Raw genomic sequence first — 26,333 nt, 5'->3', positions numbered from 1 at the left:
GCATCTAGCGGCTAGGTATCTATAGGACAATTCAGTGTGTTCCAATTAGCCTGGTGGCATGTTTTTGGACTGTGGGAGGAAACCGGAGCACCCGGAGTAAACCCGCGCTGACACGGGGAGAACATGCAAAGTCCGCACAGAAAGAACCCGGACCAACCCACCTTGGGATCGAACCCAGGACCTTCCTGCTGTGAGGTGACAGTGCTACCCACTAAGCCACCGTGCTGCCCTCAGCAATGGATTTAATCACTGGCTACTAACAGATTCTCCTTAGTCTAAAGAAAAAAATCACCAATTTGTAACTCGTCCATTCAGGCTTTCTCACAGCTCTGCAATGCCTGTCAACACTTAAGCATTCTAGAATACAGCAACAATTACCTAGCAACACCCTTTCAGCTACCTGTTAGACTATAGAAAACAACTAGCAACACTCTACCAACCATTTCTTTTAATATGTGTTTATATTGTATATGCCTTGTTTGTTTATAGTTGTACAAAAGTGTGTGTGTGTGTGTGTGCGTGCGTGTGTGTTTGTAAACAAACATTTGGTCCTTTTGTTAAGCATTGTCGCGAACTACACCTCCAATAGAGCACCGCGGTTCGTCTGGGAAAAATCAACGACACAGTCCAATCCGCGCACTCAGTCAATAGAGCGCATGTGTTCATGGGATATGTAGTGTTCGCCGGTCGCGACTGTGAAAAGGCAGCTAATTTAACGTTCTGTCTGACTTACTATTCAAAAAATACTTATTTAGGAATAAACTGTGGAAGCGGACACCATTAGAAGAAGTGGGTGGTAAACAATGTCCAAAAGTGAACTGACTGTTGGTAATTTACTTCCGGCATCAGTGTGTGAGCAGCTATTTGGGTTCCTCTGTTGTTTCGGCGTGCTGAAGTGGGAGAGATGTGGCTGAATCCGGCCGAGGTTTCTCTGAAAACAGCGCTTAACCTGTGGATCACAGAGAAGTCTAACGATTATTTTCTCCTGCAGCGGAGGAGGGGGCATGGAGATACCGGGGGCAAAATCACTGGTAGGTGTTTATTCTGTAAATCTAGAAATCAAATCGAAATCTGTGCATTTGTTTGACATGACAACACAAAAGTAGTGGAAAAACAGCCAAGACTGCACTGGAATGGGAATAAAGATCAGATTATAATCTGTTTAAACTTTAAAGATGATGTTGAACTGCTGTTATCATCTGGATCACACAGGCTTTCATTTCTGTTTCTGTTTGTGCTGCAAGAAAAATTAGTGATGCAGCACTTTTACAGAAAAGCTATAGTATATTGTACAGTATATTGATTTGCCTGTTATTGTGAAAAGTTTTGTAACCTAACAAATACAAGACATGCAGTAATATTGTACAACATCCCCTTGATATTTACATACAATAAAATAATTGTCAGCAGTTTGCATCTTAACATCTAAAAATATATTAGATTTAATAGGATTCCCAAATTCTAAACAGTGAGCTTATACAGCCTTAATGCCAGTTTCGGCATTTAAATGTCTAAAAAGATTCACATACTATGATATATGAATAAAAATTGATAATTGAATACACTCCTGCACATGCCTAATTCTGAACTGCTTCTAACTGTAAATATGCATTCAGTTTTTTGGTCCATGGTTCATTAAGATGACAAATTTTATGTCCTCTAATTTATTATCTAATAAATTAATGTCAGGTATCACATAATCTTACAATCACCTCTTAATATGAACACTGTCAAATTTTAAATGGCCAACAAATAATTACCATAAATTCAGATTAATTAAACAAATAATAGGTTTAAAAATCATCTGGCATGATTTCAATTTGGAAAGGTTTTGCGAGAACACAAATAATTTTGTTTTGCATGTTCTGTCTATAAATATATGGGTTTTCTTTGGGCAACACTTTTCAAAACATGCATTAGGTGGATTGGCTGCTGTGTTAGGAAGTGAGCAAGCAAGTGAATGAATGTGTACGTGTTATTGTATTGTGTTGGCCTGTGGTGGACTGGTGCTCTGGGCATAATGTATACATGGAACGTGGCCAGTGTTTTTAAGTGGTTCTCGTTCCCCCTGTGCCCCTGGCTATTTGGAATTAGTTTGTGAAAGTAAGAGTGAAATGAAATTGAAAAATATTCCTAATCTTGAGTCCACAATGAAGGACTTGTATTTTGGTATGCTCTTAAAAGTTAATAATATAATAATAAATAATGTAATATAATAATATAATAAAGTTAATAGTTGTAAATAACTAATAAATTAGATTTGGCCGGGCGTTTACATAGAAATGATTGGCTCTATCAGGGAGTGGGAATTCCTCTTGTTGTAAAACAGTCATGAGGTTATAATTCATCTGGAAGCTGGTTGGTTTGGTTTGTTTTACGTTTTAAAGCTTGCTCAAAATGTCAGAAAAGGTTTTCCTGATTTCACACACTTGCTAGATCATGCTGCATTTGATATTATGTTAGAAAAAATGTAAGCAACAATGATCTAAATAAATATCAATAAATACAAATAATATTTATAAATATACAAATAATATACAAATAATATACAATTATACTAATGCCCGTACACTCAGACAAAACATTAGGACCACCCCTAAAAATGTGTGTGGTTATTTTGGAGAATTTCATCAAACCTTATGTTGAAAAAAGACTCGCGCAATGAATACACAACAGGGTCTAGTTTTTTTTGCCAGCTGCATTTTCTTTTACTGGCAAAATATATTTTTTAACAACTGTGTTTCAGTGCTATAAAATAAAAATCAATAGTTTAAGACATTGAGGTATAAAATGTGCATCAGATCTAATGTGACCCCTGTAGGCAGGTGATGTACATAAAGAATGCAGCTCTGAATCTGAACAAAAGACACTCAGAAGTGTTTTGCTTCCAGGGATTTAAAAAAAAAAGTGTACAGTTGCCAGCTGACCTATTACTAAAACAAAAAGGTTTTTGTGTAAGCTTCAGTAATTTAGAGCGTTCCCCGACCTTATGTCTTTATGGTATAAAATCTTTGTATTTTTGTGGATTTCCCAGAAGCTTATTCGAGTAATAAAACAATAAGTGCTATAGAACATGAAGAGTATCAGCTGTACCATGTGATCGTTTTACTCATTTACTAGTTAAGTTTATAATTGACTATGCAACTGAAAGTTGCTACAGTTATTTATAACACATGAGAACGAGTTTCTACATCGTCCTGTTTCTTCCTCTTTCAGTTTTGTGCAGCAGCTGAACACACACCTGTTGTGGCAAAAGCTAGTGTTTGTTTGAGATAGCCGCAAGTGTGTGTGACCTTCATCAGATTAAGCTTTATATAGCTGCCGACCAACCACTCCTATGTTTCTTACAGTGAATGTTTGCTTTCCACACTTACTGAAGCTGCCTTTTGTAGAGAATTTTTAATGGCCAAGGGTTTAGAGGAAAAGTGTAGGCTTTTGTTCCAGTGAGGCATTCCAGCATGTCCAGATACTTTTCCATAGTGAGGAGGAGTGTTTAAGAATAGACAGCAGAGAAAAGAGAAATGGTTTTCTTTTATTGTTACTATTGTTTTACTGAGCTGTTTTTCTTTTCCTCCTCCTTTATTTTTATCTCCTTTATGTCTTTTCCCCAGAAGAGTCATCTGGGATCTGCTCCAACCTCAGACCTTAGTGACTTATATTTGGCAATGTTTTACTGTGACTGTAGGACATCCAACATTAAAACTACAAACTACAAAACTACATTAAAACTACATAGTTTGTGTATGTTTTAAACATGTTCACTGTTTCATCACAGGATTTGTAACTATAAATCCTAAGTAGTTATTTATAAAGGGACATTTTTGGAGGATAAATGACTTTCGGTTTCCTTGTCGCTTTGTATGAGTGTATTGTCATAAATTTACTGTGAGCTGCTTTACATTTGCTATGTTTACGTTTAATAGTCTGCCAACTGCCTTGCCAAGTTCGCTCATTATTTGCATAAAGGTGAAGTAAGCCACGTGTATTTGCTCTCTCAGCCTTTTGTGGCACTTGCACTATCATAGTCTATTGTGTAGGATTTTGATCTGTTTTTATAGAAAATAAATGGGAAATGGGGTACCCCCACTTGCTCAAAATGTACACAATGTCACAAGAAACAGTGTGTTGTGATTGTAATGACTGCATTGGTAAGCCGTAAATTGATATGCAATAGAAAAGTGAAAGCTAAAGTCCAAGTATAGCTTTACTTTGCATCACACTGATCAGAGTACATCTGAACATATAGAAAATGAAATGAATGATTATACTGCACGTAAACACTTATTGTTCTATGTATCTTATGACATACTGGACAAACAGGCCTGTCTAGGTCACAAGATTTGGGTTTGAACCTTCAGCAAGGCTTAGAGATCTGGGTTTGAATGTGGCCTCTGGGGTTTCGCATGTTCTCTGTTTGTTTTGTTTGGGTATTCTTTATAATAGTGTATTAAAACAAATGTGCTTTTAGCAAATACAACGCCTTTATTATAATGTTTTTATTTTAATCAAAGTACCATGTTGCATTATAGATAAAATGCACACAAAATGCAGTAAATTTCTAATTTCAATATTTAGTGTATTTTGAAATTTTCTGTGATTTCTGGAAAAAACATTTCAATAAACAGGCAACACAGCGGTGTAGCTGGAGGTGGAGGTGGGTGCCACACTACATCACCATCCGGAAAATTCAGGTTCAACTCTTGCCTCCAGTCAAAGTCGTTACTAAACGTTAATAAGTTTGCTGTGTTGGTTGTAGTATGTTCTAAATGACTCTCCCTTAAAAAGAAAAAAATGCAGTGGGTTGCTGCTCTGTCCAGACTGTGTTCCTGGCTTATGCCTGGTGTTGCCAGGTAGAGCACAACCCAAAGTAACCCTTATCAGGATAAAGCTGTTGCTAAAAATAAATATATGAAAGAATACAATTGAATAGCTTAAATAATTCTGTGAGTCATGCTGTACCTATCATTAAATTATTATAGTTATTTTTGAAGTGCCTTTCATAGGAAGGAAGCCTGTCGTGCTTCCCTTTCTTTATACTGTCATCACGATGTCTAACGTCTGCACATTACTGTCACAAAGGATGATAAATATCTAGTACACATACAGTGGTTAAAATATTACACTGCAAGGTATTGAAATATCCTAATAATTTTTATTTAATGTTAGTAGTTTTGTACAGCAGCATTGTTGATTTTAGTATATAAATTATATTTAATTTGTTAACCTTATTAACAGTGTGTGTGTTTGTAGGTATGTTGGTGGGAGCATTGGATACTGTATTGGACTCAACTGCTCGAGTTGCTCCCTTCCGAATCCTTCTGCAAGTGCCGGGTTCACAGGTCAGCTGGATCATTGCTAGTGGTGAGATTTTATTTTATTGCCTTCATCAGATCATCCTGACGCCTCATGATGAAATTTTGGGCTTTCTTTCATGGCCTTAAACACCTGAATCTCTAGGTGGTGTTTATGTAACTCATCACAGCTGAAGCAGATAAAGTATCTTTATTAGGTACCAATGGTTTAATTATGTTGTACAGTAGGTCCTACATATTAGCAGCAGGTTTTAAGATCAGCAGTATTATGTAGGGGCTGAGTATCTGTGACCTGGCAGTATTAACAAATTATCTCGCTACTCTAAAATACATACTGTGTTTTGTTTGTTCATTTGCTGCCTCAGCTAATAAAGAATGAATTTAAAGTAAAATATAGAAATTTGCAAAAATAATTTAGTGTTATTAATCCTTATTTTCTTATTTGTTTGTGTTTGGGTGTCTTTGCATGTAGGAGCCATGTCTGAAGAAGTTCAGAAACACTGGAAATGGCTGGATCAGAACTTGTTGCCATACATGTCTGTGTTCGAGAACAAACAGGATGCAGCGATCTTTGTGAAGGGCAAAGTCAAGGTGCTTTCATAATCATCACTGCAATCTTAAATGCACACATTAAAAAATACACACTTATCACAGAAGCACTGTTTCAATTTAGGATGGTGCAATTAATGTTGTAGTGGTAGCCTAGTGGGTAGAGCTTTGGACTATCAATCTGAAGATTGTGGGTTCGAATCCTGGCTCTGCCATGCAGCCACTGTTGGGCCCTCCAACATGCCCCTTAACCCTGTTTGCTCCATTCCTTAAGGAGCATATTGTAATGTTTTTAAATGCATAAAGTTCTTTTAAAGTTATTTTTCATTCCTCCATCCTAACTTTTCTGAGAGTGTTGCAGGCATCAAATTCATTTATATTAAAAAATATAATTTATTAAATACATTTGCTTTAATTTATTTAGACCACTTTTTTCTTAGCTTCTCCCATATATATTTTAGTGGTCGCCACAGCAGACTTGGCACAGTTTTCCTGCTGCATGCCACTTTTGATGCAACCCTCCTATTTTCATTTGGGTTTGAGACCTCCATTGAGCGCACTGACAAGTGCACCTCCTAGTAGCTCAGCAAAAAAACCATGCATGGTAATCAGAACTGGCAAACCCAGCTGTAGTATTTAATTGCAATCTTTCTGTGTTTTACAGGGCCTAATTGCAGAGGAAGTGCTAGTTGGCCAGGCGGCACAGGAAGATGACCCTACACGATTCCGTGAGGCGATGGTGCGATTCGAGCAGCGATTTGGCCTTCCATCAAGAGAGAAATTGGTGGCTCATTACTCCTGCTGCTGCTGGAAAGGACGAGTACCACGCCAGGGCTGGCTCTACCTTTCCACTAATCACCTGGCTTTCTACTCATTCCTGCTTGGAAAAGAGGGTGAGTGCATATTTTTATTCCAATAATCATTATAATAATCTGTCTGTAATTATCTGTTATAATAATAATCACTGTAATAAATATAGCTGCATGGGTTTTAGAAAACCATCGTTACTTAACACCGTCCACCGCTGCATCAAAAAGTGCAACCAAAGAAAAAGCCATTTATCAGTTCTATGCAGAAATGCTGCCATGGTCCCAAGCTTAGCTCATATGGACTGAAAGATGGTTAGTCGAGTTAAATGACGTTGAGTTGACGAAAGTTGCTCAAGACGAAAAAATACCATCCAGACCATTATCAGTGAAATGTGCAAGAGTTAACATCTGGCATGGTATAGTGGTGCATCAGTACCCGCAGCATGGGTCATTAAGGCCATGGTTATTTCAGCAGGAAATTGCAAAGCCTAATTCTGCCCATGCTACAGCAGCATGGATTTGTTGACAAAGAGTGCTTGTGCTTGACTGGACTGCCTGCAGCCCAAATTTGTGTCCTCTTCAACATGTAAAGTGGAAAAGCAAACCAAATAAATAGACAGGCAGACAGAGGGACAGACTGGTAGATAGAGCTAGCATCTACCAGAAGTGCAAATAGTAGCATTGTTTTACAAAACAAAGAATATCAGTGAACTCGGACCTGACACCTATAATGTGGTGGTGCACCATCTTGCTGGAAAAACTCAGGGAACGTGCCAGCTTCAGTGCATAAAGAGGGAAACACATCATCATGTAGCAATTTCAAATATCCAGTGGCCTTGAAGTTTTCATTGATGAAGAATGGCCCCACTATCTTTGTACCCCATATACCACACCATACCATCAATTTTTGTGTTCCAACAGTCTTGGAGGGATCTATCCAATGTGGGTTAGTGTCAGACCAATAGCGGTGGTTTTGTTTGTTAACTTCACCATTCACATAAAAGTTTGCCTCATCACTGAACAAAATGTTCTGTGTAAACTGAGGGTCCTGTTCCAATTTTTGTTTTGCCCATTCTGCAAATTCAGTGCGCCGATCTGGGTCATCCTCATTGAGATGCTGCAGCAGCTGGAGTTTGTAAGGGTGCCATTTGTGAGTAGCTAATATCCGCCGAAGGGATGTTCGACTGATGCCACTCTCCAGTGACATGCGGCGAGTGCTACGCTGTGGGCTCTTGCTGAATGAAGCTAGGACAGCCACTGATGTTTCTTCATTAGTGACAGTTTTCATGCGTCCACATTTTGGCAAATCCAACACTGAACCAGTTTCACGAAACTTGGCAAGCAGTTTGCTAACTGTAGCATGGGAGATGGGTGGTCTCGTAGGGTGTCTTGCATTGAAATCTGCTGCAATGACCCGGGTACTGCGTTCACCAGACATCAACACAATTTCTATCCGCTCCTCACGTGTTAACCTCTGCGACATGTCAATGGCTGTAAACAAAGAGAAGCTTGTAAATAACTCATGAAAGAATAAAGTTACGTTAAAACCAAGCACACCATTGTTTTTCTTGTGAAATTCTCAATAAGTTTGATGTGTCACATGACCCTCTTCCCATTGAAAAAACTAAAGTTGGATCCAAAATGGCCGACTTCAAAATGGCCACCATGGTCACCACCCATCTTGAAAAGTTTCCCCCCTCCCATATACTAATGTGCCACAAACAGGAAGTTAATATCACCAACCATTCCCATTTTATTTAGGTGTATCCATATAAATGGCCCACCCTGTAGTATCCTTAGTACCCAAACCATCAAAAACTGTCATTATTGCAAGTCACCCAGACTCTAAAGCAGCAAAGTGACTGACACCATTACTCTGCCACCACCATATTTGACTGTTGGTATGATGTACTTGCTGTGGTATGTTGTTTTAGCTTTATGTGAGATCTATCATGACCTGTGCCTTAGAAAATCAGTCCTCTAACCCATCCTTTTAAAAGAAATGCTTTTCTAACTCTTTCCAGACTAATCTATTTTAATAACTTAATTTCTCATCTCAAATATTTAATCACTGTATCATAGTGTGCTCCTATTAGAACACATTATCCTTCCTAACAGTGCTGGAAAGGCCATATTTAAGTGATTATAATCACAGTGATGATTAAACACATATAAAATATGCATAGTTTAGTGCTAGTCTGTGACTGTTTATTGTTTACTGCTTTTTAACAGTATGCTCAAGTGGTACAAAATGTGTTTCGATGGATAGCAAAAAATTACAAGGAAACCCCATGAGCCATAAAAGCAATAATAATCAGAAGGCTAGGGTTGGATCATTAAATATGCTCCATTATTTATTTAAGCACTTTTTGGTATATTACATTTACTTATTACTTTATTGTCTGGAAAGCATTTATGTGAGTTTTGAGTTTCTGATGACCGTTATTTGTGGACCATTTCCCCCAGAGGTTTATGATTTCATCTTATCTTATTTTACAGTATTCAGCTTTTTATTAGGTAGCACTTCATTAGGCAGCATTTTTAATGCATCATAACTGTGCATGTGCCTGCATTACAGCAAATGAAGAAAATGTGTGGGTTCTGTATCGCTCCTATGAATAGACATATAGATTCTTTCACAGCTTATTGACCAGCACCATGTTTGACTCATATTTATTGTGTTTATTAAAATGCCATGTCCAGTTTCAAAATATCACCTGAGCTAATCTGTTCCATTCAGTATCTTGACTAAAACTGGTGGAATGAAACGCCAGATTGCTCAGACCTCTAGCATTCGAGTTTAAAGCTTAGTTGTGCTATTGACCTGCCTGGGCATCTAAAATGCACTATTGTTTTTGCCAGAAGGAGGGAGGTCAGTGGGGTTCCTTTTTAAATTTTTCCCTTATTTCTAGTTGTTTCCAATTCCTGATTTGTAGTTTGCAGCTTCCCGGCAGCTTTCAGTATTTGCAACACAAGAGCTAGAGGTCTTAGCGGTGTTGTGCAAGCACATTAGACCACTGTATCATTCTGGTCCCTTATCAGATCACACCAATTTTACACTCAGCTGTTAGTCATTAGCTTGGCCAATATACTCAAACTGGGCATGACATTTGACAAGCTGTGAAAGAATATACATGTTTGATTTCTGTTATTCATAGTTGTAATGCAGAACTAACACATTTTCATCATTTGCTGTGATGCAGGCACATTCAAAATTCATTAAAATACTACCTATTTAAAGTGCTACCTAATGGAAAGCTAAGTACTGCAAAACACATCATTAACCTTTGGGGAAAAGGCACACAAATTATGGTTCATTTTTGCTGCTGCAAATGTAGTCTCTGCTGGCTGCTTGAGGCATCTGCTTGGGAAGTGGATCCTTCACTGAATGACAGAGTGAATCTGTGAGACCAGCTGAGACCAGCAACTGCACGCGTGTCGGGGGGAGCAAGATGATCTGTGACTCCCCTCGGTCTCGATGGGGGTGGTGCAAGCGGCCAAGGAATTGTGAATGACAAATCAGGAATTGCAAAACAACAAATAACAAAGGGGGAAATGCATCAACAACAGAGGAATTAATGTAATGCTAGCTAAAGATTTATATAACAGATATAAGTTCTTTTATTTTAGTTTATTTTCATTTGTCTTGTGAAAAATATTTATATTAATATTTTCATTTAATTTAACCTAAAATTGTTTATTTATTTATTTATGTACAGTGAAACTACTGATCCCGTGGGCAGACGTCACGTCTCTGGAGCGTGCAACATTCGGCCTCATAAACGACGCGATCCGGGTTCGAACTCGCCAAAAACAGCGAGAATTCTCTATGTTTCTTGATGCAGACGAAGTGATGACCGTGTTGACTCAGCTAGCCGATATGGCCTTACGAAGGCTGTTTGATAACGCCCCTAAAGAACCAGATGCCAGTATTACCAAAAGGTTGTTACTTACTTTGATCAATTCCCTACATGGCTTAACTTTTTAGTGTAATTCGCTAATGCTAATCACACGTACATGTAAAGTGCATGTGAATTTACAGATCAGAATCAACTTTCACAATGTTGCTTCACTTTTTTTCAACACTTCCTTCTATTAAAAGGAACTTGATAAGTATGAGGAAGAGAAAAAAGTAAACAGAAGTGAGCAGTGGTTTCACACTTTGTAATAAATAGAATTAGAAGGTGTGCATGTTTTTGTATGTGTGACAAAGCAGTGATGCTATTGTATGCTGATGTGTGCTTAAAATGTGTGCATGTCTACAGTATGTGCATTATTGTTCTTTCTAACACAGTAATGTGTATGTATGTATTTGTGTATCAGAGCACTGGAGCAGCAGGCTCTGCGCCAGTATGTGCTCTCTCTCTTTGGCCTGCCACGTTCAGAGATACTGCAGGAAGTGATGCGATGCTCAGCATGGACGCCTCACGCCCGGTGTCACACAGCAGGAAATCTCTATGTTATTGAAAACTACATAGCATTCAACAGCCTTCATGAGGGACAGTGCATCCTTCTTATACCACTTGCAGAGGTATGGACGATATTCAAAGCAGCTCAGAAAAGTCACTTATAAACACCCTAACATCCAGCTTTCAACACCTTAGCAACCATGTGATGTACCCTAGCAACCAGCTTCCAGCCTTACCAGGAGCACCTACACCCACTGTATTGCTCCTGGTAAGGCCAGTTGTAGTCTAGCGGTTACGATACTGGACTAGTAATCGAAAGGTCGTTGGTTCAAGCCCCACCACTGCCAGGTTGCCCCTGTTGGGCCCTGGATCAAGGCCCTTAACCCACAATTGCTTAGACAATACACTGTCACAGTACTGTAAGTTGCTTTGGATTAAAGCATCTACTAAATGATGTAAATGAAGATGTGTGAAAAGGTGTAGGCGAAACTTCAACTTTGCTGCTTATCTGATAAGATCAGCTTGTGAAACAGCATGTACGCAGATGGAAGCAGAATCAACACCTCAAACCACATGCTGCTAGAATAAATAGTATATCATACTGGTACTGGTCAAAGCACCAAAGGTTGTTTTTGTTAGGATTTCATCATCTTCTTTATCTCATTATTATTTTTCTGTGATAAAAGACCAAACCAAAAGTCATACAGACATGAAACTCGGGCTGCGTCCGAAGTCGCACACTTAAACAGTACATACTAAATTCGAGGCAGTTCGTGCCGTTCGGCCGGTAAAGCAGTAAGCTCTGTCAGTACGCAAGTGTGTCACATGATGCATGATGTCACATTGCCACAGTTATAACAATTTTAAAATCAGACAAAATTCATTCTGTCGTTCTCCACAAAGCTACTGATAACGTCATTCAGGGTTGTACGCAATTATAAAAAATTTTTATTTTTTATTTTACTTACACTTGTAAACAGCCGACTCTCCGCTTTGTGCCATCTATCGGCTCCAGTTGAGTTATGGGATAGATTGTCGGACTGCAGTGTGCTGTGTTTGCATACTCAACAATAACTGCCCATGCAGTAGATCATCCGGGTACTTTTCACGTACTGTTTAATGAATACTACGTATTCGGACACACTACCCGCTCTTGCGTACTGCTTTCGCATACTGTTCAGTATGCAAGTAGTCAGTATGGCATAGAGACAAAATTCTTTATCCCCTGATTTTTTTTCTTATGCCCTACAAAAAAAGCCTCAGGAAGAAGCCCATATAGCCCTGCCCACTTCGATTTAGAGCTAATTTGCATATTAGGTGAAATCACACAGATTTTCAAGCACAAACAAGTCTCTGGATTTTCACCGCTCATACACAATTGTGGTATCAAAGAAACACTGAGAACTTGAACTTTTAATAATCATCGAAAACAATAGAATTTCTATAGTCACATTACCGGATGACGATCTAAATTATGGGTGTAGCAAGCCAGCATAAAGCACACATGTACTGCTCTGACTCAGATAGCATTTCACTGATTGTCATCAAACTTCAGAAGCACATAACATATAAGGTTCATAAGTTCATGGCAAAAATATGGTGTAGGTGCAGTGCTAAGTGGTGCTATAACATACAAGATAATGTCAAACAAACCAAGATGGTCTGATTACTATGAAATTCTGTGTTCTATCATCGTTCTGGAATGGTTCCATACTGAAATATTGGGACACATTGGAAAATAGCTACTTGTGGCTATATTTATTATTATTATTAAACAATCTTACATTTACATTTTTGACATTTAGCAGACGCTTTTATCCAAAGTGACTTACAGTACTGTGACAGTACACAGTCTAAGCAATTGAGGGTTAAGGGCCTTGCTCACGGGCCCAACAGCAGCAACCTGGCAGTGGTGGGGCTTAAACCAGCAGCCTTCTGATTACTAGTCCAGTATCCTAACTGCTAGGTCACAATGTCCCTTCTGAGTAGCAATGCAGCCTTGATATTTGTTACACTTTTTTTTAAATCTGCTAATCTGATTTTCTAATCTGACTTTTTAATCCATCAATTCATCATTTGTATTTTGCTCTAAGGTGCAAAAACAGCATAACCAAACTGGCTTTAATGGTTGTTATTGTTTGGTATTAGGTGCAGTCCATTGAGAAAGCAGAAAGCACAGGCGCACTCCCAAACCCAGTCATCATCAGCGTGCGCTCAAAACGAGCGTTCCAGCTGATTGAAGTGACACATCGCGATCAGCTTGTGGACAGTCTGAATTCCCGCCTACGTGTCCTGCACTGGCAAAGTCAGCAGAAAAAAACCCTGGTATGGTTTAACCACTGAATAATGCAAGTCCCACAGAGATGATTTTCTAGTTGTTTTATCTCACCAATAACAGGATTAAATGAAGTGTATTTGTTATGTGTGTAGATTTCCCCCTCTCCATATTACACCTTCTGCTATGATACAGAGGACACACTCCAGCCCATAGTTCTCGAGGAAGCGCTGATCACCACATTCCAGACCAGCCAATCAGAATCTTCTGAGCACAGGCGCGTGAGTATTAGGCGTCGACATTAGTTTCATACTTAAACAGTACAATGTGTTTTTAAGAAACAGAATATGCTCATAATAATTTCTGTGTGTGTAGCTGTGGGATGAGCACTTTGAAGAGTTTGGTCGTGGTGTACATATGTTCCGCACTGAGGCAACTAGAAAGCTGGTGGCTGCTGGAATCCCAAAATCTTTACGTGGAGAGATGTGGCTTACCTTTTCAGGTAACACGAGAAAAAAGACGGTGATTTGAGAATAGACAGGTAATAAGAGAGAGTCATGTATGAATAACAGATGGAGAGAGACAGAAAGATGTTAATAGGGAGACTAATGCGAAGAGAAAGACATGAGAATAGACGTGAATAGAGATGACATGGAAAGACCTCAGAATAGACACACATATCGAGATGGACGAGGGAAGACATGAAATTAGACATGGGAGTAGAGATGGACGAGGGAAGGCATGGGAATAGACAGATAAATGAGAAAAAGACATATGAATGGATGAATGATGCAAGGGACACATGGAGGCTAAGAAATGGATGAGAAGAGGGTGGCTCGGTGGGTAGCACTGTCGCCTTATAGCAAGAAGGTCCTGGGTTTGATTCCAAGGTGGATTCCAGGTGGAAAGGTCCAGGTCCTTTCTGTGCGGAGTTTGCATGTTCTCCCTGTGTCAATGTGGGTTTTCTCCTGGATCTCTGGTTTCCTCCCACAGTCCAAAGACGTGCAAGTGAGGTGAACTGGAGATACAAAATTGTCCATGACTGTGTTTGACATTAAACTTAAACTGATGAATCTTGTGTAACCGCCTGTCTTGTCATGAATGTAACCAAAGTGTTTAAAACATGATGTTAAAAGTAAGAGTTAAACAAACAGTCCAACAAATGAGAAGACAAAAACAGAGAAGAGTATTAAAAATTAAGTGGGAATAGAACTATGGATGAAAAGAGAAACATATATGAATATATGGACACTCGAACCCTGACAAAGGAGGCAGCAGTGTAGCACACCAACCCTCCAACATGCCTTCAGTCACTAGATATTTCTTTTTACCCTCCCACAGAGAGCCATATCTCATATAAAGTCATGATACACTCTCTGCATCATCACCCACCCCTCATGCAGGCATTTCAGGCAGTCAGCAGGGGCCGCATTTGCAGCATCAAAGCGTAACCCAACCAGTTGTGTCTGTTAGATGCCCGGCCAGGTCGATAGCACAGCTAAGGATCCTGCACATTTAGTAAAAATATCATTAATGAGCTCGGCCAAGCAAAGCACTGGCTCACAGTCGACGTGCCATTTTATCTTAATAGCATTCAGTAGGGTTAAGGTGAGGGATCTGTGCAGTTCTTTATCTGTTTTCTCTCAAAATTGTTCCCTCAGGGTTGGAATTTAATTTATTTTCGATTTTCGATTTTACATATCAGGGTTTTTATTTGCAAAGAAAAATTAAAATGAGAGGGTGACAGTGGCCAGTGGAAAGAGAATGGATGATGAAAAAGATACAGGGAGACATACATAGAGTCGTTTTCTGAACCAGAGATATCAGACAATTAATAAAACATTATGGGTAGAGATTAAATGCCATTGCATGAAGACAAATTTCATAATGCAACCTTGTTGCGTGTGTGTGTGTGTGTGTGTGTGTGTTTTAGACACTTACTCATCTTTGAACACTCACCCTCATTATTACTCCAATCTGCTGGAAAGAAGAACAAACGAGCACACAAGTGATGAGATCGAGAGGGACCTTCGGCGCTCGCTACCCGAACATGCGGCATTCCAGAGCGAAACGGGTATTTCTGCACTGCGGCGTGTCCTGAATGCCTACGCCCTCCGCAACCCGGGTATTGGCTACTGCCAGGTACACACTCATTTGCACACACCACAATCCAATATACTGTATATTGGCTTCTGTCAGGTAGACAGTGGATATTTGTTATTTAATACAATTCCAGTTCATACACTGATGAGCCAAAACATTAAAACCACCTCCCAAATGTTTGTGTTATAAAAACTGTGGACGTCACAGTCAGGGAAATATTAATTGTTGGGTGGGTGGTTGCTCCTGGTGGTTCATGTGTTGAATGCAGCAGATATGATCAGCAATAAGAGCCAGATTGTTCTGACCAGATGACTGGCAGGCAGCCATTGTTCAGTACCCACAAAGAGTGGTCCAAAAAAGGACAAACCACGACCTGCAGACAGGTTCTTGGGTGACTGAAAGTCATTAATGCTATACAACATAAAGGCTATGACATCTGGTTTGGACCAACAGAAGATCTACTTTGGCTCAAACTGTGTTTCGTTTTAATCCTGATGATGAGGTGAATGTGTCTTTAACACACAGTGCATCAAACCCTTCTGTGAATGGGACTACGTAGTAACAGGCCAGGCAAAGTGCCCATGCAAACTTATGTGACTTATATTATCTGATGAAAGCACCGCTAGTGGGCATGCAAGCATCGGAAGTGGACATGAAAGCAAGAGAAGAAGGATGGATAGGCACGAGTGCTTTGTTTATCCACAGAAAAGATAGTGTACAGAAAGTGAAGGGCCTGCTGGTGATGTCCTGGCTCAGACACCACGGTGGCTCTGTTCCTCATGGTTTTGGAATGGGATGTCCAACAAGCTTATGGTCACTTACTTTTTGTCACTGAGGGCACAGCCACCCACATGACTGACACACAGCAATTATGTGCACTTTGCTACTTCTTACACAAACTCTAAACTTTTTCATGTTGTGTGTCATGCATGTGTGTGTACAGTCTATGAACATCCTAGCATCAGTGTTGCTGCTCTACACTCGAGAAGAAGAAGCTTTTTGGTTGCTGGTAACAGTGTGTGAAAGAATGCTGCCTGATTATTTCAACCTCAGAGTCATTGGTGAGTATGTGTGTGGGCGTGCGAGTGGCATGAGCTTATAGTTTTCTAAAACAGTCACAGGTCTAGAAGCAAAACATAGCAAGTGTGCAGTGTTTTACAAAATATGAAGTAAAGGAAATCTGTGGTATAAATCCAGAATCAGGAGCTCAGTTGGCGCAGCAGTGTAATGCACTAGCCCAAATGTGAGATCTCGAGCTCTCCAGTTCAAATCCAAGGTGATGTTTTGACCTGGCGGGGTTCCCAAACAGGAAAAATTGGATGTACCCGAGAGAGACTGTGTTTTATTGTTGGTGTGCAGTTGCAGCCTCTGCTGTCTGGTTGAGGCAACTGCACTAATCGTGGGATATTTGCTGAGTTCGTAGCATTTGCGGCTCTGGCGACTGAAGGCAGCTTCCCTGTGTTGGCCCAGAAGAGCCACAGACTATCACCTGATTCTCTCCCACCTTAAGTGTTAGTGTACTTTCCATATTGACTTTTATGGTTTAATATTAGTATATTAATTATTAAATAAAAAAGCAGTAATAAAAAGAAAGTTGCTGTTACTTGAAGTTGGATTAGCTTCTCTAAATTGCTCTTAGTTGTGGCTGAGTGGGTGTCTGTGTTGCCTTGATTATTATTTTTTTTATTATTATTGTTTATTTTAAATGAAACAAGTGTAAATGTAATGACAGAAGGAACATTATTTTCTCTCTCTCTCTCTCTCTCTCTCTATCTCTCTCTATCTCTCTCTTTCAGGTGCTCAGGTGGACCGCTCTGTGTTTGAGGAGCTAATTCGTGAGCGATTGCCACACCTAGCCGAACGTGTTCCAGATCTTTCGTCCCTCTCCTCGCTCTCGCTCTCCTGGTTCCTGGCTCTGTTCCTCAGTGTGGTACCATTCTGTAGCGGCCTGCGCATCCTCGATTGTTTCTTCTTCCACGGTGTTAAAGTCATTTTTCAGCTCGGACTTGCTGTGCTTGATGCTAACGTTGATGAAATTTGCGCCAGCACTGATGATGGTCAAGCTTTGATGACTCTTACTAGGTACACACACACAGACTAGTTTGTTTTGGCAAAGTTACTCTTATAAAAATGTATCAGAATTTATAAAAGCTTATGTACAGTAAGTGAACGTTATGGCATGGTTCTGAGTCGTGGTCTATAGCTGCTGACTTCCCTGTGCACACATAAGTAAAGGTAGTTTGACAGCACTTATTAAAAAGTACCAAGAACAGTGTTCTCTTTGCCAAGGTCCTGAAGAAAACCTAAATTGTTGCTATAATTTGTCCACCAAAAAGGTCTGCTGAAACGCAAGTGACACTTTCCATAGTCAAGCAAGCATTATATCAACCTTAAGTTTAAGACAGTAGTTTGCTGCTGATCACATGACCAAACAAATGCAGAATACACACATGAAAATTCCATATTGCCCAAATTACCCGAGTTCTTTAGTTAGTTCATGCATTTGATTTAATTGTCAAATTTACCCATCAACCTACCTTTAATCACCCATAATGCCAAAGTCGAAACATTAATAAAACACTTAAAAACCATGCTATGACCAGCTTTAACACTGCTTATTATGAAGCAGATACTAAAGACACACTAATAATTAAATGAATGCATTTAGTAGGTTTGTTTTATTCAGTGTGTGTGTGTGTGTGTGTTCAGTTTCCTTGAGCAGGTCAGAGACGATGATGAAATGTGTGGTTGTACTGAGGAGACGGGGCCTGCGGGACACACTCACATCAGCACTTTAATTAACGATGCATATGAGGTAAGTGTGCCTCATTTTACACAAATTATCATTATTATTAGTATTATTTTTATTATCAGGTGTGGACTGACCACAGTACAGTTTTACACTGTCTTTTGGTCCATCTGTACCATATACGCACAGAGTTGATGTCTGGCATAATAAGTGTCTTTGCCTAATAGCATTTCAAGTAATAGTTAATCGTTTAACAATATTATGTACAGTGTATCACAAAAGTGAGTACACCCCTCACATTTCTGCAAATATTTCATTATATCTTTTCATGGGACAACACTATAGACATGAAACTTGGATATAACTTAGAGTAGTCAGTGTACAGCTTGTATAGCAGTGTAGATTTACTGTCTTCTGAAAATAACTCAACACACAGCCATTAATAACTAAATAGCTGGCAACATAAGTGAGTACACCCCACAGTGAACATGTCCAAATTGTGCCCAAATGTGTCATTGTCCCTCCCTGGTGTCATGTGTCAAGGTCCCAGGTGTAAATGGGGAGCAGGGCTGTTAAATTTGGTGTTTTGGGTACAATTCTCTCATACTGGCCACTGGATATTCAACATGGCACCTCATGGCAAAGAACTCTCTGAGGATGTGAGAAATAGAATTGTTGCTCTCCACAAAGATGGCCTGGGCTATAAGAAGATTGCTAACACCCTGAAACTGAGCTACAGCATGGTGGCCAAGGTCATACAGTGGTTTTCCAGGACAGGTTCCACTCGGAACAGGCTTCGCCAGGGTCGACCAAAGAAGTTGAGTCCACGTGTTCGGCGTCATATCCAGAGGTTGGCTTTAAAAAATAGACACATGAGTGCTGCCAGCATTGCTGCAGAGGTTGAAGACGTGGGAGGTCAGCCTGTCAGTGCTCAGACCATACGCCGCACACTGCATCAACTCGGTCTGCATGGTCGTCATCCCAGAAGGAAGCTGACGCACAAGAAAGCCCGCAAACAGTTTGCTGAAGACAAGCAGTCCAAGAACATGGATTACTGGAATGCCCTGTGGTCTGACGAGACCAAGATAAACTTGTTTGGCTCAGATGGTGTCCAGCATGTGTGGTGGCGCCCTGGTGGGAAGTACCAAGACAACTGTATCTTGCCTACAGTCAAGCATGGTGGTGGTAGCATCATGGTCTTGGGCTGCATGAGTGTTGCTGGCACTGGGGAGCTGCAGTTCATTGAGGGAAACATGAATTCCAACATGTACTGTGATATTCTGAAACAGAGCATGATCCCCTCACTTCGAAAACTGGGCCTCATGGCAGTTTTCCAACAGGATAACGACCCCAAACACAACCTCCAAGATGACAACTGCCTTGCTGAGGAAGCTGAAGGTAAAGGTGATGGACTAAACCCAATTGAGCACCTGTGGCGCATCCTAAAGTGGAAGGTGGAGGAGTTCAAGGTGTCTAACATCCACCAGCTCCGTGATGTCATCATGGAGGAGTGGAAGAGGATTCCAGTAGCAACCTGTGCAGCTCTGGTGAATTCCATGCCCAGGAGGGTTAAGGCAGTGCTGGATAATAATGGTGGTCACACAAAATATTGACACTTTGGGCACAATTTGGACATGTTCACTGTGGGGTGTACTCACTTATGTTGCCAGCCATTTAGACATTAATGGCTGTGTGTTGAGTTATTTTCAGAAGACAGTAAATCTACACTGCTATACAAGTTGTACACTGACTACTCTAAGTTATATCCAAGATTCATGTCTATAGTGTTGTCCCATGAAAAGATATAATGAAATATTTGCAGAAATGTGAGGGGTGTACTCACTTTTGTGATACACTGTATGTTATATGGTAAAAGTCTTAAATTGTTTAGCTTTTTTGGAACTGATTGACAATTCTCTTACGTAGTTTGACACAAAGCATCTTACCATGCAAAGACTGAGTCTATGATGAATCCTCCCTTTTACACCCGATCCTAAATCCTTCACCTACTCATTCAAAATGCTACACGTTTCAAAATGCTGTAACTTGAACATTCTGTAAAATTTCACTTCTGACGTTTTTTGACTGCACTGCAGGAATTAAATTCAGAATTTGATTATATTTACTAAATACAGTCAAGCTGGTAAGGTAGAACATTGATTTCTTCATACCTTTTGTCAGTAAAACAAGAGTTTAAGAGAGTTAACAAATCACAAATTCTTGTTTTATAGCATTTTAGTAGATGCCCTGACATTTCTGAAAATGTGGTTTGTTAATGTAGTAGCTGCATATGTTGACTGTGTGTGTGTGTGTGTGTGTGTGTGTGTGTGTAGAAATTTGGAGATCTGACAGTGAAGCAGCTGGAGAAGATGAGATCCAGGCACAGAATTCAAGTTCTTCAGTCCCATGAGGACACCAACAAAGAAAACGCTGTAAGCTAGCAGTTTAGCTAGATAAGAAAAACTAGACCATTTTCCAAAGATCATGGAACAGCAACTCAGTTGGCTTTACTTGACTGGCTGAATTTTGACCTGGTCATTCCAAAACACAAATTGGGCGATGTGGTGGAAGCAGAAACGTAGATGCAATCAGGAATTGGAAAGAACTAAATTGGAAGAAAAAAGAAAGAATGTTTTATGCATTGATGGTGAACAAAGCAAAAGCAGTTAAATGCAAATTTGAGATTTCATTTTAAACTGGACCTTATTTTGTACATACCTCCTTAATCATCTTTTAAATAAGTGCTTGGTAGATATAAATTGTCATAGTTTAATATAATGAAAACCAATTACGAAGTTGTTTTTGCAATCTAATGTTTGTTGTTTTTTCTTTGTAGCTTCGGCTCTTATCAGCCAACGTTTCTCTCTCCCAGGAGATTCTGTCAGATCTTTATGACCTTTTTAAGGTTTGTATTTTTTGCAAGCGTGTGTTCTTCTTTATTAGGAACATCTTAATACCAAGTGATTCATGCATCGTTATCAAATGTCATGTTACTTTATATGGTGCCAGATAGGCTTGTCTGTGTTTGATAGAAACCAACAGTATCTAGAGTTTACACTAAATGGTGCAGCAAAAGTATTCAGATCCTTTATTCAATATGTTGTAGAATTTCCTTTGGCTGCAATCACAATGATGTCTTCTTGGATATGTCCCTACAAGCTTTGTACATCTGGATTTGGCCAGTTTATCTTATTCTTCATGGCCTCTCAAGCACCATTAGATTGGATTATGTGTGTTTATGAACTTCTATCTTCAGGTGTCTCTACAAATCAATAGGTATTTGCATTGGGTTTTGTCTGGGTCACTTAAGGACATTCAGAGATTTCTCCCAATATTGTCACCCCAGCATTGTTTTGACAGTATGCTTTGGGTCATTTTGTGCTGAAACAAAATTTGTTGTCACAAATTGCACAGGAGTTCAAGGGGTCTGAATACTTTCTGAATCCACTGTACAGCACACTTCCAAATTAAAGATGTTGTTGTAATTACTGAGTCTCAATTTAAGAACTCACTATCCTCATAATGAGTGGCCTCTGCGTTTCTGTGTGTGTTTCAGACAGAGCATTTCGTTAACCTGTACTGGGGAGATGAAGCGTGTTCTGCCCCCACTGTAAAATACCAAGTGGATCGAGCCCAGTTTAAGAGTCTGTACCAGTTGTTAATGCCCTGGCAGTGTGGATCACATGCAGATACAATGGCACAAAGAACGTTCAACCTGCTGGACCAAGACGGGCAAAACCGCATCACATTTAGCCAGTTTGCCCAGTGGATCGGTGTGTACTTGTCTCCTATAATAGGTTTAGAGATTACAGTACAGTGAACTGTGCTTATTCATGTTTTTGGTAGTGAATCAGAAATACTAATGGCAAATTTGAAATTGGGTGAAATGGTTGGACAGCATTTAGTATTGCTCCAGGGACCTAGGTGTGTTCCTTTCTTCAAGCCAGGAACTAGTTTGGTATGATTTTCTCATGCCTACAAATGTTTCTTCTGGGTTTTATGTTTTTCCTCCTGCTAAATAAACAGAAAAATCCCAAACTTCAGTATTGTATCCTCTTATTTTTTAAGCTTGCTTACTAGCAGCTTTAAGATTGATGGCATGTTTTATTGCCAGTTGTCCTTCTCATTCTTGTCAGGTGTGTCTGATTCATTATTATTCCTGCTGTGTGTTTCATTGAAATATCTATATACACAGAGGGTTAATTTAAATAGAAAGTCAAAACACTTAATTGCATATTTATTGATATTACTATTTTAGATGAGATAGCTTTGGCACACTTGGATAGAACTGTCGGTTACCTTGTACAAACTGTGTTTTTTTTTTTTTTATTGCCCAAAACTTTGCCAACATATTGCAAGGAGGTTTGCAAACAAGCATATGTTTAAAACATATTAAGATAGATTTCTAAGGTCCAGTTTTGCCAAGTAACTGATTTTTGGAAGTCGGCAGCTAACAGAACTTCAGTATGGACTATTAGTGGAATCCGATCGTAAGACTGCAGTCATTTTCTATACAGCCATAAAAGACACCTAGAAAAGCTTAACAATAAAATCTGAATTATAATAATTGCATTAATTTTCTCTGTAGACACGCTGTACTGTGAAGATTTGAACGAAAGGATCAGACTGCTTTATCGTCTTCACATTCCACCTGGTAGGTATAATTATATTGCTGACTCACAATCCTGACACAATTCTTGTAAAACAAGTTTAACAAATGCAGTTTGAAAAGAGTTTGTTTAAAATACTTTTCTTTATCAGTAAATAGATAACTTAGTAATTGGAAATGTTAAAATTTTCAACGTTATAGTTATTGGGTGCTGCAGAGCAACGTGGTTTCTGGGTTCCTGGGTTCGACCCTCTCTTCTAGTTCCTGGAATTTAGTCATTCCTTTGTTTACACAGAATTTGGTCAGTTTTATGAGTACTTTAGTACTGTGGGTACTCTGATTTCCATCCAGGTGAATCGGCTGCTCTAACTTGCCCCCAGGTGTAAGTGTGGATTGGCGCTCTACCCAGGGTGTGATCCTGGCACCAGACAGAACCACCACGATACCACCACAAATATCCAGCAGCAAAGCAACAGAAAACAATTCATTCAAATTAAGTCTACTCACCAGTGTGTTCTGGTGCTGCAAATTTTGAACAAGCCTTGTATTGTTTGTATAGTGCAATGGTAGCTTAGTTTTTAAGGTACTGCACTAGTATTTGGAGGTAAAGGGGTTTATACCTCACCGCTCTTAAGCCTTCTAAACCTCAGTTGCTTGGATTATGTCCTTTCTTAGCTGGAAATCTGCCAAATAAACTTAAATGCTTGATGTTTTTGTTTTGTTTAGCACTGACTGAGAATGAAGATAATCCCTCTCCTGTGAAAAGCCCCATCCTTTCTACTACCAGACCTCTTTATGTGAACCTGCCAAATGGTACCAGAGTCTACATTATATTACATTTCTTAAAATTCATAATCTTAAAATTCTGATACTGTATACAGTAGTCTTTTTCACACTTAAAGACGACTTCCCATCATTCACTTGCAGCATTCACTAGCATGCATCTAATCACACATTTCCTATTAATATCCCATTATACACATATTGACATGCTAAATAGAACTGGTGGAATTTACCTTTCATTCAGATGAGTTGGTTCAGCAAGTACAAATTAATCATAATTCACCATGATTTACCTAGATTAGGTTACATAGAGAACCTTAATCTCACTCATTCTAATAGAGACGGGGTTCATATGTTTCCACCTCTATGGTCCACATAAACACCTGTATTTTCTTCTAAAACTGAAATTGCACCACCCTCGTTTTGCGTTCAGGGGAGAGAAAAAGCTATGAGGAGCAGCTGAAACAGATGCTTAAGGATTTAGCCAAAGAGAAAGACAAAGGTCTGGAGAAACCCCTTCCTCCAATGAAACAGGTGAGTTTGAAACACCAACTAGGCACAGAGATCTCATTATGGGCCAAATTAGGTAAGAATTGGAGGCCATAGTTCAGGAGATGACCATTATAGGAACCAAAATACCTGAATCTCTTTATTTAGATCTAAATGTTTATTTAAGAAAAAGCCATGACATTTGACCCATGGACATGAAAAGATTGACATCTGCTTTTTTTCCCAACAGCGGGAGTTTGTCCAGTTTTGCAAGACACTGTGCAGCATGTTTTACGGCCACCCTGGTGAAAACGAACTCTTCCAGGCCATCGCAATGGTCACCAGTCTAGTGCTGCAGATCGGTGAGGCTGGGCACAAGGCAGCAGAGCAAATAAAATCTGACCAGGCAACCTCTGGTTCATCTATGGAAAATGTCTCAGAGGCTGAAGGTTCTTGGACGGTGAGTTTTGAGCAGATACTGGCCTCACTGCTAACTGAGCAAGTGCTGGTTAACTTCCTCGAGACATCAGAGGATCTCAGCATGAAGATTGCATCTGCAAAAGAGAAGCAGTACCAGCAACGCTCAGGTCTGCTGATGATCCAGCATGAGATGAGCTTAGGGTAGGTTCCAGGGCTTCCTACAAAACGAGCTGTAAGACAAACGTGCAATTTAAAGACGCAAGGGTTTTTGTGTTCTGGGGACACAAGAAAATGTATCAAGTCTTGAAAGATCACATCTTGGACTATGCAAAATTCTCGTAACTTTAGTTGGTCTAATAACATCCTTGACTAACAGCGTTGCATTTCTTGATCCTGCATCTCTTAACTTCTAGACTTCCACAAGTTTTAGGCTGTTGCCAGTGTAAAATAGCTCCTGGACTGACAAAGCCATGCACAAAGTTTGTGGATCTTGGTAAACATCCATATAAAAAGGTGCACCCACCACTGCTGAGATCGCGATCTCTTTAAGTCTGAATCTTATGACATGATTGGCTGTGCCTGAGCTGTTTAAAGCTAGATTTGCAGGGAATAATGAAGATCAGAGAGGGACTTTCTGTATATTAAAATGATCTTTGTGTGAACCTGTTTCATGCAGGCGTAGAGAAGTGGTAAGCTACTATATACACATACGTCATAGGAGGCATGTTAGATACAGACCTCCTCGTTCAGTGAAGGAAATATACAACTAAAGATTGCGAGGAAAAGGGTAAAGTACATAATAGAATCTTTAAAAATCCTATTAAACCAAGAACTACATGAAGATTTATACCAGCGCTGTCTGGTGTATGGTCAGTCTTCGATCAGCTGATAATTTAAGATCTTCAGTCCATGCTTCTAAGATAACTTTAAAAGACCAGCGAATGAGATCAAGATAAACTTTTAATATTTCTATCAGAAACAGTCCTGCAGATTATCAGATGGGGCTTTACTGGTGTCAGCTAAGATCTAGATCTGCCTACTTGATTTTTTAAGATTGAAGGCAGGTGTTTCCTAACAGTCATTAGTTGAGGTGCAACAGGCTAAACAGTGGCCAAAAGCTGCTCTTGCAGGCCCCACCAAAGCATTGATGTATAATTTTAATATGCTCAAATTTTAATTAATTTAGCTTGCTTTTGGACTTGTGCGAGTAGTAGTTGAGCTGACCGAAAGCAGTCCCTTTGAAGAGCCTTAATACTGGATCCTAACGGGTCTGTACTACCTGTCGGTTTTGGACCATTTAAGGGAAGCTGGACTTCCTTTAGGAAAACAAACCACAGAACCCACAGAGAAGAACTGTCAACTTTCAGATGTAGCAGCCATTAAACAATACCATCCCTGGTATATCGCAGCTCATATACAATGATTTCATTTAATCAGAGTTTGAGAAGGTGACAATCCTTATTGTGTATTCATGAACGGATTAGCTAAATCAAAGTGCCTTAATCAATGAACACCACTTCAATGCTAATGGTGTTATTTTGACTGTGAGAAAGTAATTTTACTTTTATTTACTGTGAGAATTTTAGTGTTCAACATTTAAAATGAAGTCTTTTGTTAACACCAAGCTACAATCTTTTATGTTCTTTGCTGTAGCATTACCTTGTTTCAATTATTTGTGTTATGTTGCCAAGAATGAAAAATGTCTGCACTTTTCAAAATGTTTAACACTTCTTTCTACTTTGAGTTTTTTATGCATCAGATTTTATATGTGTAACTCAATGTTTTTTAAACCTTTTGTTCATTTTCTTTACATCGCTGTTATTTTT

At 39.5% G+C, this 26,333-nt stretch overlaps 1 protein-coding gene across 1 annotated transcript; it reads left to right on the top strand.

Moving 5' to 3' along the window:
* The first annotated feature begins 700 nt into the window (after positions 1–700).
* Positions 701–26,227, top strand: LOC134324109 (TBC1 domain family member 8). The gene is made up of 20 exons (XM_063005765.1): positions 701–1,031; positions 5,251–5,361; positions 5,785–5,903; positions 6,526–6,754; positions 10,390–10,612; positions 10,994–11,201; positions 13,228–13,404; positions 13,510–13,635; positions 13,730–13,856; positions 15,288–15,496; positions 16,401–16,518; positions 17,254–17,539; positions 18,167–18,272; positions 20,540–20,638; positions 21,043–21,111; positions 21,763–21,979; positions 22,795–22,860; positions 23,542–23,628; positions 24,032–24,132; positions 24,338–26,227. The coding sequence occupies exons 1-20, from the start codon at positions 905–907 to the stop codon at positions 24,710–24,712; spliced, it is 3,180 nt and encodes a 1,059-aa protein (XP_062861835.1). The 5' UTR covers positions 701–904; the 3' UTR covers positions 24,713–26,227.
* The last annotated feature ends 106 nt before the right edge of the window (positions 26,228–26,333 follow it).

This window comes from Trichomycterus rosablanca, chromosome 12 (genome assembly GCF_030014385.1).
Source record: "Trichomycterus rosablanca isolate fTriRos1 chromosome 12, fTriRos1.hap1, whole genome shotgun sequence".
NCBI classification, from domain to species: domain Eukaryota; kingdom Metazoa; phylum Chordata; class Actinopteri; order Siluriformes; family Trichomycteridae; genus Trichomycterus; species Trichomycterus rosablanca.
The sequence above is the reverse complement of the archived record's forward strand: the minus strand, read 5'-3'. Positions and strand labels throughout refer to the sequence as shown.

What these genes read in the sequence shown, in the direction of transcription:
- LOC134324109 (XM_063005765.1), top strand. Translation starts at nt 905, where the DNA reads ATGTGGCTGAATCCGGCCGAGGTTTCTCTGAAAACAGCGCTTAACCTG. An exon ending in GTCAGCAGAAAAAAACCCTG is followed by an intron (nt 13,405 to 13,509) that starts GTATGGTTTAAC and finishes TTATGTGTGTAG; the next exon opens with ATTTCCCCCTCTCCATATTA. An exon ending in GATGTGGCTTACCTTTTCAG is followed by an intron (nt 13,857 to 15,287) that starts GTAACACGAGAA and finishes TGTGTGTTTTAG; the next exon opens with ACACTTACTCATCTTTGAAC.